Source organism: Scomber japonicus, chromosome 12 (assembly GCF_027409825.1).
Source record: "Scomber japonicus isolate fScoJap1 chromosome 12, fScoJap1.pri, whole genome shotgun sequence".
Classification (NCBI taxonomy): Eukaryota; Metazoa; Chordata; class Actinopteri; order Scombriformes; family Scombridae; genus Scomber; species Scomber japonicus.
Window position 1 is genome coordinate 23406216 of NC_070589.1, and position 17362 is coordinate 23423577.

General features: G+C 41.6%; 1 protein-coding gene across 3 annotated transcripts in view; it reads left to right on the forward strand.

The window, feature by feature from the left end:
* LOC128369548 (receptor-type tyrosine-protein phosphatase F) overlaps positions 1 to 17362 on the forward strand; it is a 181655-nt gene that overhangs the window by 159911 nt on the left and 4382 nt on the right. For 2 of the 3 annotated variants that reach the window (XM_053330623.1, XM_053330625.1), the window contains 7 exons: positions 2930 to 3065; positions 3449 to 3624; positions 8848 to 8967; positions 9978 to 10132; positions 11944 to 12229; positions 13453 to 13631; positions 16961 to 17087. In XM_053330623.1, the coding sequence (XP_053186598.1) occupies positions 2930 to 3065; positions 3449 to 3624; positions 8848 to 8967; positions 9978 to 10132; positions 11944 to 12229; positions 13453 to 13631; positions 16961 to 17087 (1179 nt within the window). The remainder of the gene's footprint in view (positions 1 to 2929; positions 3066 to 3448; positions 3625 to 8847; positions 8968 to 9977; positions 10133 to 11943; positions 12230 to 13452; positions 13632 to 16960; positions 17088 to 17362) is intronic. The other variant, XM_053330624.1, reaches the window with a different exon arrangement.

A 17362-nucleotide genomic window follows, 5' to 3' on the forward strand; every position in this document is an offset into this window, starting at 1 on the left:
GTTTGTCCTCCATCATCTCCATCTCAGTTTGTCTCTGATCACCATATGTTGCTATGGTGGTGATCTCATGACCTTTTTCTAAGCATCAATGAGGCCAAAACTTTTTCCAGTATTTAATAACTGCTCTATGTAAATGACAATCTGTGAAAATATCCATTCGGTAGGCTTATATAACTGTTCTATTATCAACCCAGTACCAGTATGAAAAATAAGCATTTAGAACCATATGTGGTGCTTACATTAAAGTACGTTGTTTGTGTATTTTGTCTTATATGATTAAGGCCTTATTTACTCAGATTTTATGATTAGGGTTTTTTTAATTTTGTTTAATACAGCAGCCCTGCAATAAATCCTACTTTTCATGGAGGTTATCATGTTCTGTTTAAACTATCTTCATTTTGGAGGGTAAAGTTTGTGGTGCTGTAGAGTTTTATCGCATTATGCTGAGAGATGAAGTCTCATAGAAAATTTATAATAACATCCATATACATAATATGTTTGTATGCAAATTTCTGCACTTTTATAACACGAGGAATATGATTGTAATGGATTTTTATATGTTTCACTGTGAAATTAACAGCTAACTGGGGAGATAATTAGGCCTTGGTAAAAGTCTGCACTCAATTAAGTGCTTTCTTGTGTTGCTCAGTGCCTCTCCAACACATCGCCCTCCCGGCCTGTTGAGTTAGTGTAAACGAATCAAGCCAGAGAAGAGACTTGTATGACTGTAGGCAACCAGCCCAGCCCCATTCCCTACCCGCTCCAGTCATTCCAAGCCAGGGAAGACCCCCTCCATGGCCCGGCAGATGGTCGTCCGTCTCTGTGCCAGCCGAGGCACTGTGGCAGAGCTCATGGCGCTTTGTCACAGTCACGTTCGCCGGCTGCTCCCGTCGTGCCTTACCCTAAGGCACAGAGTTTGTAGAGGCCCTCTCCACTTCCTCTCCCTGATGTTTTAGGCAGCCTGACACTTCCTTTACCACCAACGCCAGTCCGCATCACACTAAGCAATGAGGACACCAGATAATGAGCTGTATTTGTCAATCAGGCATGCTGCAGCTCCCACTGACATTCTTTTTTATCACATGGAACAATAACACGCTGCAGTCGTCATAGCACTATCATTAAGTTCATTTGAAAGCATTTCATTTGTCAGTGAGAATACCTTGGGTGCTTCTCACCTCTTTCTAGCATCTCTACCTAACTTGTTTGCTAGTTGTCAGTCTAATGTGCCTGCTGTGTTCACTGAGCACTCAAATGGATATGACATGTTTTGACTGCAAATGAAATCTTTCTCTTCATACTGGCAGGCACAGACAGAGAAATTGGCAGTGCTGAGCTCATCAGCAGCAATAGGCCTATACCCACATGACTGCAGAGCAATTTGGAACCTCAGCAGAAGATTTCTTGCATATGAGCACTTCACATTTTTCTTATCTTGTTCAAAACAATATGTATATACATGGCTTTCCTTTTGAGGCAAACGTTGTGTATTAAAAATATTGTTTTTACATTGTATGCCCTGTTTTTACCAAGATAGGTGCCACTTTACTCAAAAGGGCAACATAGTGAGAGTTTGAGATCAATCGATAGCTGTGATTTATAAAGAGACAACATGTCTTGTTCTAATGGGGTAAACTATGCCTGTGTCATGTTCAAGTTAGCACACTTTTGAAAATGCAGTTTTTCCCCTCACTTGATCGTAATCACCACTCTCTGCAGGCCTCACTTCGCACCTTTCGTATTATCCGTTATCCAATAATTATTGTTGTATTTGAGCTGTCAAGTTTTGACACAAAACAACCTCTAATAATTAAATGAGTGCTCCAGCCAAGTTAAGTAAGTGAAGGAATTTCCAAGGTGTCGTTCTGTCTCCTGCTGGATTTGTGAGGCGAAAGGTCTGGGGAATTAGTGGACATGGTTCCGATGTGAGCTGCAAGGGATCGATACAGAATAACAAGAGACTCTGTGACATTATCGACCCAAGGGATAGGAGGCCGTCACATATCTCACCAAATCAATATGTATGCAGTCTACTGTCGTCTTATCCCAAGAGACAAATGACGTAAGTAGAAAAGGGTTTGAAACTGAGAAAAGCTGAAAGGGAGAGGGCTGAAACAAAAATAGCAGAAAGGAAAAGGCAACATAAATAGAAGATGAGAACAGAAGGACAAGCAGAGAATGAGAGGAATCATGGTCATGCATGTGATTTCTCAAAATCAGGTAATTCGATGTAGCCACTCTAAACGACGGGAGTGAGTGTTTGTGGTTGCCTGCAGGTTTCATCTCCTTGGCCAAAATGAAAATTCTCATCAATGTGTCCAATAGGGTTTTGGAATTGGAGGAATGCACTGGCTGTCTTGGCTCAATCTATGGCAGATTGCTTTTTATGGTGACAGGAGAGCTGGGTGGTCAATTGAAATCACCAAAATAAATGACCTTACATCACAGCTTCATTAGAATTCAAGGCGTCAAATGTCACGCAAATTATTAACATGTTAATGCATCATTAGTAGTTGCAGCGTAGGCAGCAATAAAACGCTTTGTTAGCTGATAACAGTAGTGTGAGTGTGCACATAGTACCACACAGTATTAAACCACTTACCTGTATTGTTCCACTGTGGCTTTTCAAGAGACACAACGTGGGTATATGTTCCATTTAAAGACTGTTTGATCCAATGGTGTACTGCAGTTGAATGGCGACCGCAGACAGTAGGGTAGTTTTACCATCTGTCTGGCAGTATTTTATACAAGTAAAAAACTCAAGAGCCTCCTTTTGTGCTTCTGTTTTCTTTCCTTTCTTTTGTCCATCTCTCCATCCTCTCGCTCATACTCTCTCTGTCTCTCTCTCTCTCTCCCTCCCTCTCCATCTTCCTTACATTTCTCACTCCTCTGTCTCTCTTTCTCTTTTCCTCCTTGCCTTCTCTCACAGTCCATTGATCCAGGCCAGCAGTTTACCTGGGAGAACTCCAACATGGAAGTCAACAAGCCAAAGAATCGCTATGCAAACGTCATCGCCTACGACCACTCCAGAGTAGTCCTTACCTCTGTTGATGGTAAGAGCTCATGTAAGCACTTAACCCCTCAGATACCTTTTGACAAAGGCTGCTATTGATTTAGCCCTCTTTCAACTGTACCAAGGACATTTTCTGTGCCTGTAGCTGCTGCTTTAGAAATCTTCAGCTCAAGCCACAAAGCTTTTTGCTTTCGTCTGCTATATAGTGTGAATCATAACATATAGATTAGACAGTACCCTGTGTTATAAATGATGGACAGAATTAGATGATCTTTGTACAATGTGTGTTTATCTGTTTCATAAATCCAGAAACACAGTGAATCACATTTTTTAATTAAAATTACTCTAACATTTGATTCTGAGCAATTTGATGAGATCAAACAAACATACTGTGAAGTACATGAGTAATATTCTCACTGCCTCACTCTCTTTCAGCCGTTCCTGGCAGTGACTACATCAACGCCAACTACATCGATGGTTACAGGAAGCAGAATGCCTACATCGCCACACAGGGGCCTCTGCCGGAGACATTGAGCGACTTCTGGAGGATGGTATGGGAGCAAAGATCCAGCACCATCGTCATGATGACCAGACTGGAGGAGAAGTCACGGGTAAGAAGAGAGACTATGATTTAGTTTGAAATATTGATGAAAAGGGCAAAGAAATCACTGACTTCATTGTCAGTAAATGCCACATATTGTATTGATTTATAGGCATGTGCTATATGCACAGCATTACTATTAATCATCCAGCTGTGAATAATAATTAATAAATGTAAATATTGATTATTTCATGATATATTAGGGTTAAACTAGTATGTAAAAAAACAGGAATATATTTATTTGTCATCAAAACGTATTTACATGCAGACATTATGGCAGAAGATGAGGATTAGGAGCTGGTGTCATTTTTCCACATGATACCACACCCCTTACACCACCATGAGGTGGCCAAACTAAGCAACAGATGGCTGCTGGGATGGGGGAGAGCAGCGATACTGTGAGGAAAACAAATGCCTGTCATGTAAAAGTAGTGATCATCAGAATTGACAATTCAAAGACAGTTCAGTTTTCAGTTTTGGAAATTGAAATGTATCGGAGTTTCCTGACATATATATGTATATATTTATGTAGCTCGACACTGGGGAAGTAACGTTACACCAAGCAAAGCCTGAAGGCATATAGACGCCTGGTCCTACTTTAAAGCAGGATTTGTCAGCTTGATCAAAGGCACAAGGACTTCAAAGGATATTTTGGTTGTTTGTGGACAGTATCGCTTCTTGTTGCTTCTCCTCTCCTGAGTCTTTGGCAATCTCTAAAAACCTCTGCCTGAATTCTTTATAAATCTGTTAGTGCAGACAATTGCATAACAGTGTTTTACCATTACCCATTCCCCTGCTGTTGTTTGTTTACCACTTATGGTGGCGTTACCATGACAACCTTGCATATGATGATAACACATCTGTACTCTTATTATACTTTTATTTTTCCACCGCCATGCCAAGGTTTCATAGATGAGTGCCTCATTTGTGTTTTCACATTCTGAGTCTCGCTCTGGAAAGTCACAGCACCATAATGAAAACTCTGAAGTTGGAGTTAAGAGGATTGTCACCCAACAACATTTTTGTGCTCCTAAAAATACATTGAGGCTAATAAAGGGGAAAAAACGGATCACATGGGCAACAGAGATTCAAAATTGGGGTGGGTTTATTTAATTACCTTCACAAAATCAGGCTCATAAATTCCTAGGGGAAAATAAATCAGCATAGAGTCTTGCCAGTGTGTGGTGCTTTAATAGTGTGTGGGTCCGCGATTCCCTAATGAAAGAGAGTCCCCAAACTAAGAAGTGGAAGGAACAGAGAGTGTAATGAAAGAGTTCATTTCCAAAACCCTAGCCATGGATAATTTTCAGAGATGAAAAATAAAAAAATCATTACCTGAAGTTGAGTTCATCATTCATTACCTATAGAGAGTCTGTAAAAGAGCAGTCATTTAGAATAACCATCTTTCAAAACATAACATCATCTGTTTTAATTTTGAGCTATCGATGCAATCAGTCACCAGCAGGGAAAACATTTTCTGCCCACAAAAATCTTCAGCATGACGTCATTAAATGGTGTGTGTCAGTTTTGCAGTAGCAGTTTGATTTCCAAACCAGTGGAAGATGACTAACTCCAGTGTAAACTTCCAAAATGGCATGTAGAGTTGTTATCTGCACTGCTGACATTTATACTGTTGGAAAAACGCATAATGTTGTGACAGCTCAGCGTTTTCCCACTGGTGTATATATAAATCACAATACCTCTGTGATACAGCGTAGTAAATGTTAAGTTAAATGACAATTAGCAGTAGGTATCTGATATGCATGTCTGTCACAATTGTTAAAATGACTTTTTTCATTGTAGTATGAGGCAGCAGCGAACTGAACCGATTAGATTTCCTGTGTGTCAGTCTCAAAAACAACAGTATTATTTAGAAGGTGGAAAAATGATGTCAGAGGTTACAACACATTGGCAAACTGCATCAGGCACACAATAAAGTGAAATGATGATGACGAGACATGAAATAAGATAATTAACTCACAAAAGCTTCAAATTAGACATGTGGTATACCTTCATTGTCAGAGATTTCAGTTGTTTTGTCCACTCTTTTTATATAAAAACGCATCCTCCTTTTTGTCTTTTTGTCTCACACACACTCACAAAGACATACACATATGGTGAGTGACTCAACCTCCCACCACACAGTCAGACTGCTGTCTTATGCCAAACAGAGCAGGAGCTTGACAAATAGGATGAGATCCGGTACCAGGCAAATTTCAGCTTCCTCTAACACTATCATTACCACTTACTAAAATCCTAAAAGGTTTTAGTAACTGAGGTAAAATAAAGTAAAATGAGGTATTATTCACTCTTTCTGGTATGTCTATATATGTGTGTGTGTGTGTGTGTGTGTAGTGTTGTGTGTATTGGTGTATGTCTAGATAAGAAGTCTGTGTCCTCTGCAAAAGACCAGGTGACGACATGTGAAATAGAAGGTTCAAAGCAGGAGCAGATGACAGTGAAACCTGCGGCCTGTGTGTGTGTGTGTGTGTGTGTGTGTGTGTGTGTGTGTGTGTGTCCACAGCTGCTTATGCATGTGCTTGTGAGAGAGAATATGCCACCCAACCTCAGACAGCAGCACAGAGATATTCATTACAGAGGTGACTGCTAATCCATATGTTTGTACTGCAAGCAGTTCCCCATCACTCAATTGAGTTTCTCCTGCAAGGTCTACCTCTTCCTCTGAATGGGAGCTGTCACCAGGGGAGGTGAAATGTGAGGGGGTGAATTTTAGCACATTTTATTTGTCGATTTGTACCAGCTTGCTGAGACCGCCAAGCTGCTTCCAAATGTCAGCTCAGTGCTGCAGTATCAATATGATTAGCTTACCTGCGCCACTTCTCTTCCTCTCGTGTCATCCAAATCAATAACAGGAAGTTCTAGTAGCAGCAATTTTTGACATTCAAACAGTGTCTGCATTTGTTCAATTTCTATATGGAAAATGAGTTGTCCTTTGTCTACCTCAAAAGGACGTGATAGTTGGAGGACAATGGGGACTGAAGCTACCTCACAAAGTCAGACCACATGTCACAAGCTTTTCAATTGTTTCCAAACAAGATTGTAGTCTTGAAAACATCCATCGTGAATTAATTGAACCCCCAAAGCCAGAAGCAAGACCAATCAGCCGACTATTCCCAGTGTTCAGATGATGATATGACTCATCGCCTCTAGAAACCACCAGACCAAGTCAACAACTATTAAATTAGGTGTTACGAAAATCAAATGAAGCATCATTGAGCAAGCGCATGGCCTATTTTTGACTCTAAATTATTCAGAACTCATTTAGGATAGACATGTTCTATGTCTCCAGAGCAGACATCATATTATTGTTGTTTGAAAACAAGATCCAAACTCCAATGACAGCCACTAGTGCACTTCATCAGTCTGGTTAGGAAGGGTTCATGCAGATGTCTTAGTAAAGAAGAAGACTTCTTTTGTTCTGTAGTTTGGCAAAGCACCTATTGAGCTTTGCCAAACTACAAAGATTAAAGCACATTATCTTTCAAAGCCCACATCAATAACATTACTCGGTCTGCATACTTCCATCTACGCAACAGCAATCGTCTCCCTCCCTCACTTTCACCAACCTGCACCGCTATCCTGGTAAACACCCTGCTCACATTCCTTCTGGACTACTGTAACTCTCTCCTCTTTGGTCTTCCGCGGAAATCTCTTCACAAACTCCAACTGGTACAGAACGCAGCCGCTCATATCATAACCAGAACTCCCTCTATTGAACACATCATTCCTTCAAGATCCTTCACAACCTGGCACCATCATATCTCTCTGAACTTAACTACCATGAGGTCAAGAGCTGATCTGCCCCCCACCTTTGGAATTCTCTCCCACCAGATATTCGCACTTCTGACTCTGTCTCCACCTTTAAATCCCACCTGAAAACGCACCTTGTTTATTTATTGTACTAATGCACTTTGTAGTCACATTCATACTTATTCTTTATCTTTGCACTAAATGTCACCTGATTCATATTGTTTGATGTACTGTTGTTGTGTTTTATGTGCCTTGTAAGGTGTCCTTGAGTGCTTTGAAAGGCGCCTATAATAAAATGCATTGTTATTATTATTATTATTATTATTATTAAAGTGAAATTTAAATTGAAGTTATTTTCACAGATAGATAGCAAAGTAAAGCCACTCAGTGCCAGTGCCAATTTTTACCCTTAACCATAATGAAGCCCCTTTCACACATGCAATGCAACCCTGACATTTTCCGGACATTACTCGGAGGAGCCCTATGCGTGAACACAAATGTCCAAATCAGTCAGACTGAACATTAAATGGACTTTACCTTGCCAGCTCCCTAGTATAAAGTCAGTGTAATGTCTGATTGAGCCCATGTGTGAATACAGCAGTGATTTCTCTGGAGAATTCACAGTGAGTGGGCTACAATTGTTCGCTGCCATTAGTGCAACAAAATCCAGCAGTAAGTGAGGCAATTTATCCAACAACTGTTGAACAAGCAGAACATAAACTTAAATATGACGTCTTTGACTGCCAGCCCTCTCATCCACAACCTGTACATTGTGAGCGATGTGAAGCTAGAGCTAATTGGAGAGAGGACTTCCTGTGAATTCTCATACAATGTTATACTACTGATGAAAAGCTTTAAAACACGAGAGACTTTCTGCACCTCTCACCTAAACCAGACGGAGTATTTCCAGTAGGCGTCTTGACACAGACGATTTCCTGCTGTTTGCTACATGTGTGAAAGGTGTTCACGTGTGAAAATGGCTTGAATCAGTTTGGAGCATATATGGAGCCAGGTGGTCAAACCTGCTGTCCCGTAGCGGCAGGCCAGAACAGGCTTTTTGACACATCTCCCTCCACAATGCAGCGCCCAATCATCACAAATGCACCAAAAGCATACATGACAAAGGGCTGCAAATCACCCAACAATTTGCAAATTGAAAATGATCACAGGCTGGTAAAAGACAAAGTGGGCTTTATAATGCCTTTTTGAAGCACACTTCAAATTCAGACACATGGACGAGCATGCACATGCTCAGTTCATTGCTGCCCATTTTTTGGGAGATACATGAGCTGACTCAGAGTCTTCAGTTTTTAATTAGACAATGGACAAAGCCTTTGATCTGACCTCTCTATGTTCCCTCCTTGTTAATCAGTGTGATCCTGCAAGCCTCTCTCTAGCCTTGTAGTGGATATTAGCAGCTCTTCACTTCTCACAGCGTGCCCCCTCTCTCTTGCTCTGCCAGGTGAAGTGTGACCAGTACTGGCCATCACGAGGAACAGAGACCTATGGGATGATCCAGGTCACCATGCTGGACACTGTGGAGTTGGCCACTTACAGCGTCCGTACATTCGCCCTGTACAAGGTATAGTACTGCCTTTTTAATTTAGCCAAATATCAAGGCAGGTTCATAAAGGACATGTTCCCAGCAGGTAATTGCAGTTCATCATCACCAGGGTTACACTTAAAATGTAATTTCTTATTTTTCTGAGGACAGATAAAAGCAATTACCACTGAATTTGTTTTTTCACTGCTGTAATTGGTTTTTAACATCCTAGATTTGCCCCCTGTTCTTGAATGAACGATTTAATTTTTCTTTAAGTTCTAGTGAAACAGAAGGGTGTCTTTACCTTCTATACTCTGATGTATGTTCCAGTGAAATGCAATATTTGAGCGGTGTACAATTACAAGAGGGATTTAAATCAAGACAGGGATTTTGATGTAAAAATAGTCTCATGCTGATTTTTTTAGCATATATTTGGCATATAACAAGAGATAAATGAACAATTAACACAGGGACATGGTATTAAAACTGGGAAAATGTTTTTTTTTCTTTAATTAAGAAACTTCACTTGCAGTGATGATGTGAATGATGTTTTGTCCTTTATATCTTCTCTGTTTCTTCTTCTTCCATTAGTTACTTATAGTTTCAAACATAATTATCATTCCTAATTAAATGCAAGTCTGCTGGAGCAGTTTCTTGGTTTCAATCAGGAATGGTGACAATGCCAAGAAACCGTTTCAGAGAAACTGTCGCAGTTCAATTCCAAAATTATACATGTTATCTACACCTACACTCGCAGAATGATCACAGCCATGAAAGTAGAGCACATTATGTGCTGCTATCAAAGTTATGATTCAACTCTAAACCTTTGCTTAAAATAGCTACCTTTCTGACAATTAAATCATGCGTGCATTTCAAATTTGAACTGAGGAATTTGAGCTCTCTTTTCATCAAAACACTATGACCTTTACATGTCCAAAACATTTTTACCCAGTGTGACAGGTTTCTCTGTAAAAAGCAGTCCTCTGTGTCAGGGTATCCCACTAAGCTCAAGTTTAAACCTGTCGACTTTCTGACTGTGGCTCACACAGAACGGCTCCAGTGAGAAGAGAGAGGTGCGCCAGTTCCAGTTCATGGCCTGGCCAGACCACGGGGTGCCAGAGTACCCAACCCCCATCTTGGCTTTCTTAAGGCGGGTAAAGGCCTGCAATCCTCCAGATGCAGGACCTATGGTGGTTCACTGCAGGTGGGTACTTTTACTCCAAATGTTCGCATGATAAATGCTAAAGAAATTAACTGGTCATTAGTAGCCATATCAGAATAAGTAGCAATATTTATTTTCTTGTCCTGAACTGTTAAACATCTACCTATGGATGGTTTTGATGCCTGACATTATCACCATCACATTTATGTAGAGCCCCGTCATATTTGATTTTGTTCATTTCAGTTGGATGAAGAGTAGCGAGAAAAGAATAGGAAGTTTTCTCACATCAGAGATTGCTGTTAATACACCATAAAGGATACCACATGTAACAGAGATGCTGAAATCCTATTTTGAAGGTCAACACCTTTTTTGATTCCCCATGACTTTGGCTGGATAACCCTGTGTTGCGTATGGTCCAGCTACTTGTAAAGCCTGTCAGGATGCCTCTGCAATCACAAAGTCTGTGAACAAACTGCAGCGATAATCCTTATTTGCTTCAGCTCTTGTACCAGAGAGTGTAAATCAAGTAACCTGGAAAGTATGATTTCCATTTTCCAGCTGTAAAACATGGTGAGAAAACATAATAGTGCTGGTAATCTTACCTTGTGATTTGATTCGATTTTGATTCAGGATGCTGTGATTGGATCACAAAACATTCTTAGTAACACTTTTTGTGCAGCCCATGTCTACAATGCCTGATAAATATACAAAAAATATGTTAAAGTCTTTTTGTAGCACTGTATAGTTATAGCTGTAAGTACTCACAAATGTTCATAATGCTTCATAACATTAATCACTGCTGATGACTTGCTGAGTAATACATTATAATAATTTTAATTGCATTACTATCACTGTTGTAATGCATTATAATCCAATTATAAGTTACTCTAAGTGGTAATTGTGCTTTAAGTGAAGTTAGAAAACCAATGTGTAGCAAAGGAGTGTTCCCACACTGGGTCTTAAATCCCAGTCTCCCAGACCACAGACAGCTACGCTAACCAGTCAGCCAAAGAATTAAGCTGATGGCCCAGGGCCAGTGTGTGTAGTCATCCATGGTCGTTACTCTCCAAGGGCCATAGGCCTGCATCGTGACACCATGCAAAACAACACACAAAACGTTGTGAAATTAATTTATATGTTTAACGGGTCATAACAGAAATTGAGTACTCAAATTTGACACAACTTTTTGATTCTCTCACTGCACATCCCAGCGATCCCCAGCGCCCTGCCAGCTCTGTTCTGCCAGAGAAAAGCGTTGTATGGATGCGAGCCATAACAAGGTTGAGACTAACCAAATGTTAACACCAGTGCATCGTTTGCACCTGTTTTTTAGTCATTTAGACACTTTTGTTGATCAAACATTTACATAAAAGTAAAATATACAGCTACAGGTTAAGTAGGAATGTTTCAGGTCTTATATATTTATAAAGCATTATGAATATTTATGAGTGCTAATAATTATAATTATGCAGGGCTATAAGTAGATTATAACACAATACATTTATGTTTTATGTTTGTGATGCATTCTAGACATGGGCTTCATTAGATAGGTTAGGTAGGTTTTACCACATTCTCAAGAATCTTGACACATCCTTATTTCGACGATACTGAGACGACAATACAGTAAGACTAAAATGTTGAACATACCTTGTTAAATGTATCCAAGGACTTTTAATTTCTAATTAAACAATGTTATCTGTGTTTTTAGCTTTATCTCTGCAGAGTTTTACTTGTGATTGTATTATCAGTGGATCTTGTCATATAGATGTAAGAATATCTGTGAAAATACAGTGATAGAGCGTAATGTAATGTTACTTACCCCCCCTCCCCCTCTCTCCCTCTCTCTCCATCAGCGCTGGCGTGGGCAGGACTGGCTGCTTCATTGTGATCGATGCCATGCTGGAACGCATGAAGCATGAAAAATCTGTAGACATCTACGGACACGTGACGTGCATGCGAGCCCAGAGGAATTACATGGTACAGACCGAGGACCAGTACATCTTCATTCACGAGGCCCTACTGGAGGCCGCCACCTGCGGTAACACCGAGGTGCCGGCACGCAACCTGTACGCCCACATCCAGAAACTCACCCAGCCACCACCTGGCGAGACAGTCACCGCCATGGAGCTGGAGTTCAAGGTAACTGAAGCACACACCTCAGTCCAAAGGCTTTATGTAATTACTTTTTCACAATGAAAAATGAACTTATACCTTTAGTGAAGCTCACACCTATTTGACAAAAGAACTCTGCACATGAAGTGATGTGCAATATTTTTTTTGCTAATAACAAACAGAAATCCGAAAAATAATGTTACCATTCTGCATGTATCTCTGAATCTAGTGTGACCTGCAAGCAGCAGGCTGCACTCGTTCTTTTGATGTCTAACATCAACAAAAGTACAACAGACTGCTGTTGCAATTTCGGACCTTCTGTCCAGAGTGTTGCCGTTGTTCCAGGCGATCATATAGAGGTGTCAGTGCTGGAAATAATTAATTCACTAAATAAGCCAATGCACAGGAATTTGTCTCGTGACATTGGTGCTGAGACATCACAGCAGCTCGCACGCTGACATACGTACACATGGACACACGTGTTTCAGAGACAAATGTACCACAACAAACGCACCCATAAAACCCCAGAAACACACACAGACATCCACACCTCCATGTCGAGATTTACAAAATGACTGACACTCTTGCGTACACACAGCTGGTGCTCAAGGTGACTCGCAATCACACGCACACGCACACCTTCTGTCAATAGCCATCGACTGTGATGTTATTACACACTTTCCTCCCAGCGCGGCTCCACCATTAGCCCTCTTATGACCATGATCCATTCTGTTTGAAGTGATAATAGCATCTACACTCCTGCCAGCGACGGAGAATGAAAGAGTGAGAGAATGATTGCGGCGCATGTGGGGGCCACAGCCTCCATGCCCACACAGTCTTGCCACAACACACACACCCACACACACACACAAACTCTCCTGGAGTACCATGACTGTCCATACACACTCCTGTGCTGTCCATCTGTGCGCTGTCCACTGCCAGCACTGAGCTTGTCACGCCTACAGTCCTGCATGCAGTCTCTGGGGCTCCATTCCACTTAGTTATACCTACCAGCTGATATGTATTATACCAGTCTATTCTCTAGTCTTTTCTGACGTCTTGTCTTCTCTAGAATTATTTATTTATTGTGACAGGAAGCCTCGAGTCTGAATAGAAACCTGACAGCGAAGTGTTCCAGACTTCCTTGTTTGTTTACTCCAGGTCACAGGTCACTCATTCTAATTCTCTTTTATTCCCCTCTCCATCTTTGTCTTCCTGTCTCGACTGTCTTCACACCTTCTCTTAAACAGAGACTGGCCAACTCCAAAGCCCACACTTCACGCTTCATCAGCGCCAACTTGCCCTGCAACAAGTTCAAGAACCGTCTGGTCAACATCATGCCTTTTGAGTCCACTCGCGTCTGCCTGCAGCCCATCCGTGGCGTCGAGGGCTCCGACTACATCAATGCCAGCTGCATCGACGGCTACAGGTCAGCACAGGACTCATTGTGATCTGGGTCATTAAGAGAGGGGTTTGACCAGTGATGTTTCTATTATAGCAGGGGCACAAGTTAATTGTTTTCTCTGTACATTGATGTTTAAATGACGATTATTACTGTGCATTTGAGGATGTTTATATCCATATTGGATAGGACTAACAGGTTAGGATTCTCCCAATGTCATGGCAGTGCAGCAGAGCAATGATCCTGAATACTGACTCTAAAATACTAATACAGACAAACTAGCCAAGCAGTGTCTTTGGGGTAAATTGTGGCCTTGTCTTGATGTGGACTTGCTACAGACCAAACAGAAGACAACAAGTCTGCAATATAAGAAACTTAAGGGAATGTAAGTTGCAGTACAGACCAGGTTGATTATCACCAGAAAGATAATGATATATTTGCTCCCAAATATTAAATATGGTGACTTTTATTTAGGTTTAGTTATTAAAGTCCTGCACGTTTCATCTAATGTGAACCTTCAAATTAAATCATCACCTCATAGTCATTGTTTCATTTCAAATCCAATGTGTTGGAGTCAGGAGCTAAAATGAACAAAAAGTGCCATTCTTCTAATACTTTCCTGGGTACCTTGAGTGTGACAGGTCTGCAGTTATTTTCTGGCGTCAGAGATTGTTACAGGAGTGAGAAAACAGTAGAGCGCAATAGGTATTCGCTGTGGACTGGATAAAAATGTATGGGAGGAGATTGAAGATGAGGCCGTCGCAGTGGGCAGTATCCAGTTGCATGAATTACTCTCAGCTCTGTCAATGTGGCTCTCATCTGCGGAGCCACTACCGCTTTTATATCGAAGCAACCCCATGTCCTCGTGTACTCTGTGAGTCCAAATTGCTTCCTAGAGGGAAGAAGAAGAAAAGGCAGCTCTGTGTTTTATATCTATATAAGCACGGACACAGACAGACAGCTGAATATTCTGCAGTTGGAGTGTACAGTGAAGGGATAGATTTAGAGGGCGTGAAATGCCATTCAGTCCATATGGGGTTCTGTATCGTACCGGGCCATGACGAAGACAACACCTCCACCCCCGACCCCCACCCTCCCCTTTCTCCAGCTGTTAATGAGAAGTTGCCCCGCAGAGGCCAACCCTCCATTGTTGCTGTGTAAATAGCATAATTGCAGCAAGAGAGTAATGTAATGGAGTTTATTTTCCAAACCCCTCCTTCCCTTTTTTCTTTTCTTATCCATGTTTCTCTGCCTCCCTCATTTATTATTTTTCTTTTCCCTCCCTTTTTAGCTTTTTCTCTCTCTGTCTCTTTTTCTATCTCTGTCTCCTGCTTAATCTGTCTCTTGCCCCTCTTTCTCCGCTCTCTCTCTGTATCCCTCTCTCCTCCCACCCTCTTCTCTCACTCGCCATCTTAATTTTCCATCCAAACATCATGGCACAGACAGACATATCCGGGTGGGGACCTGTTGTGTGCACCACAGGCACTGTGTAATTAAGCCGCTTTTAAAGCCTGGGCATAAATAAAAACTAAACAGGGGCCTCCAGTGCCCTTCACCCCAGCGCCTTCAAGAAAAGCCAATAATATGCTAAGCTAATGAGAGGCGAACCATTGATTCCAGCTATGCTATCAGGGGCGAGAGCCCTGGATATGCTCCGATGCAGGCTGGAGTTTTAGCATTGTAATGAGGTTGAAATGAAACACTATGTCCTCAAGCACTGCAGTCATGTGGGATGATGCAGAGAGTGCTTTGTGCTGTTTGGCAGCGCGCTCATCGGGACACTGTGTGCAGAGAAGTCAGTATTGTGTGATACGGTTAGAATTGTTTTTGTTTTGGCTTGGGGCCGTTTTATGGGGAGGTTAGAGGGGTCCACGCTATCAATTTGAAATTTAGCATTCATCCCCCGCTTAGCTTTGGTTTCCTTCCCCTTTTTCCTCTTCTGCTCTTACATTCCCCATTCCTGTGTTCTCATTTCCTTAATCTTTCCCTTTTCTCCTCTCCCCTCCTCTCTTTCCTCTCTGCTCCCTTCTCCTCTCTTCTCTTCTCTTCTCATCTCCTCTCCTCTACTCTTCTCTCTTTCCTCTCCTCTCCTCCTCAGTTCTAATCTGCGCTGTGATGACCAGCTGGAGAGAGCAGTGTTCACTCTTTTCATCTCCTCTCTCATTCTCCTCCACATTTTCCCTCAACTTTGTACATCTCCTCTCTTTCCTCTACATTTCTCTTTCCCTATTTTCATCTTTTTAATTTGATTCCTCACTCGGTTGCCTTCCCCTCCTCGTATACCATCTCCTCTCCTCTCCACCAATCTGTTGTTTCTTTATTTGTGTGAGCGCGGCCTTGAGCATATTCTAATCTCCCGGTTCCACATTAGTGCTTTGCCTGCAGCACCTTCATTAGTTGTTCAACCATAGCTCAGTGTGTGCCTGAGTGTGTGTGTGTGTGTAGCAGTGGGTCTGAATACACATGCAAAACCACTGCACGCATAGATGCGTACACCTGGATGCAAGCTTACATGTGCTGCAAACATGTGAGTGTGTGCGTGCACGTTCATGCATGCGCTTGTGTGTTGGATTACTCAGCTCCCTTCCTTCTTTTTCTTCTCATCAGTGCGCTGCTGCCACCTGCTGTTAAACAAAATAACTGCTCAGCAGGACCAAAGTCACGTAGGACAGCAGCATAGCTCTGGCACATCAGTGAATGAGCTCATCTGTAGTTTTGTGAGCATATCAAGCTCCCTCTCTCTCCCTCTCTCTCTCTCTCACTCTGTCTGTCTCTCTCTCTCTCTCTCCCTCTCCCCCTCTTGTTCTGTATTGAACCACTAAGAGGAAAGAGGAAAAAGTGTTGAATCTATATAGGCTTAAATAGCTCGATGAAGAAGATTGTTGCCAAGGATTATTTGCTATGTATATTCAAAGTGCAGGGATTTGGTTTGATGGTATTGTTGCAGAGACATTTTGACAGAGAGTGCAAGGACAAAAGGCTGCTTTTAGTTGCATTAGGTTTTGGTTGTCGACTCCCTTTACTACAAATCATGCTTCCTATCATGGTATGGTTGATTTTACTTTCATAGAACGAAAAGGAGTTACGCAGAAAGCTTTTCCCCGACCTTTTCTAATTTTAATTGAATAAATGTGTGTCTGAAGGTTTGTTTCATGCTGTATATCCTGTCTGATGTTAGGTTTTTAGGTGTAGGTTGCATTAGCAGCCCTTACTAACCTCTCTAGTACTGCACTCATTTCTAGTTATTGCTTTGTGATGTCCTCTGTTATACCAGTTGTAAAATGACTATAAAGTTGGTCATGGCAATGTGTAATGTCTAATCTCTGCCTCTTTTATGTGTGTTTCTGCATCTTCAGAACACAGAAGGCCTATCTGGCCACACAGGGTCCACTGGCCGAGACTACTGAGGACTTCTGGAGGATGCTGTGGGAGCACAACTCTACAATTGTCGTCATGCTCACCAAGCTACGAGAGATGGGACGGGTAATACACATACTGAACTTATTTGATAACAATCTTTATATGCTGAGGCGCTTCAGTCAAGCAATTGTGTCACACTGCTCAAATATTAATTAATTCCAACCTGAACCATAACTTGGTCGAAGGGTACCGTCCTTATCACTGTAGCTGGAATGCATCTGGGTTGAAACGTGCTACTGTATCAGATTTGTCAATAATTGGTGGCATTCCAACCATACTGATAAATCCCGTACTGCATGACTATAAAGTTTTTAAAGTTTACTGATATTTTGTTATAT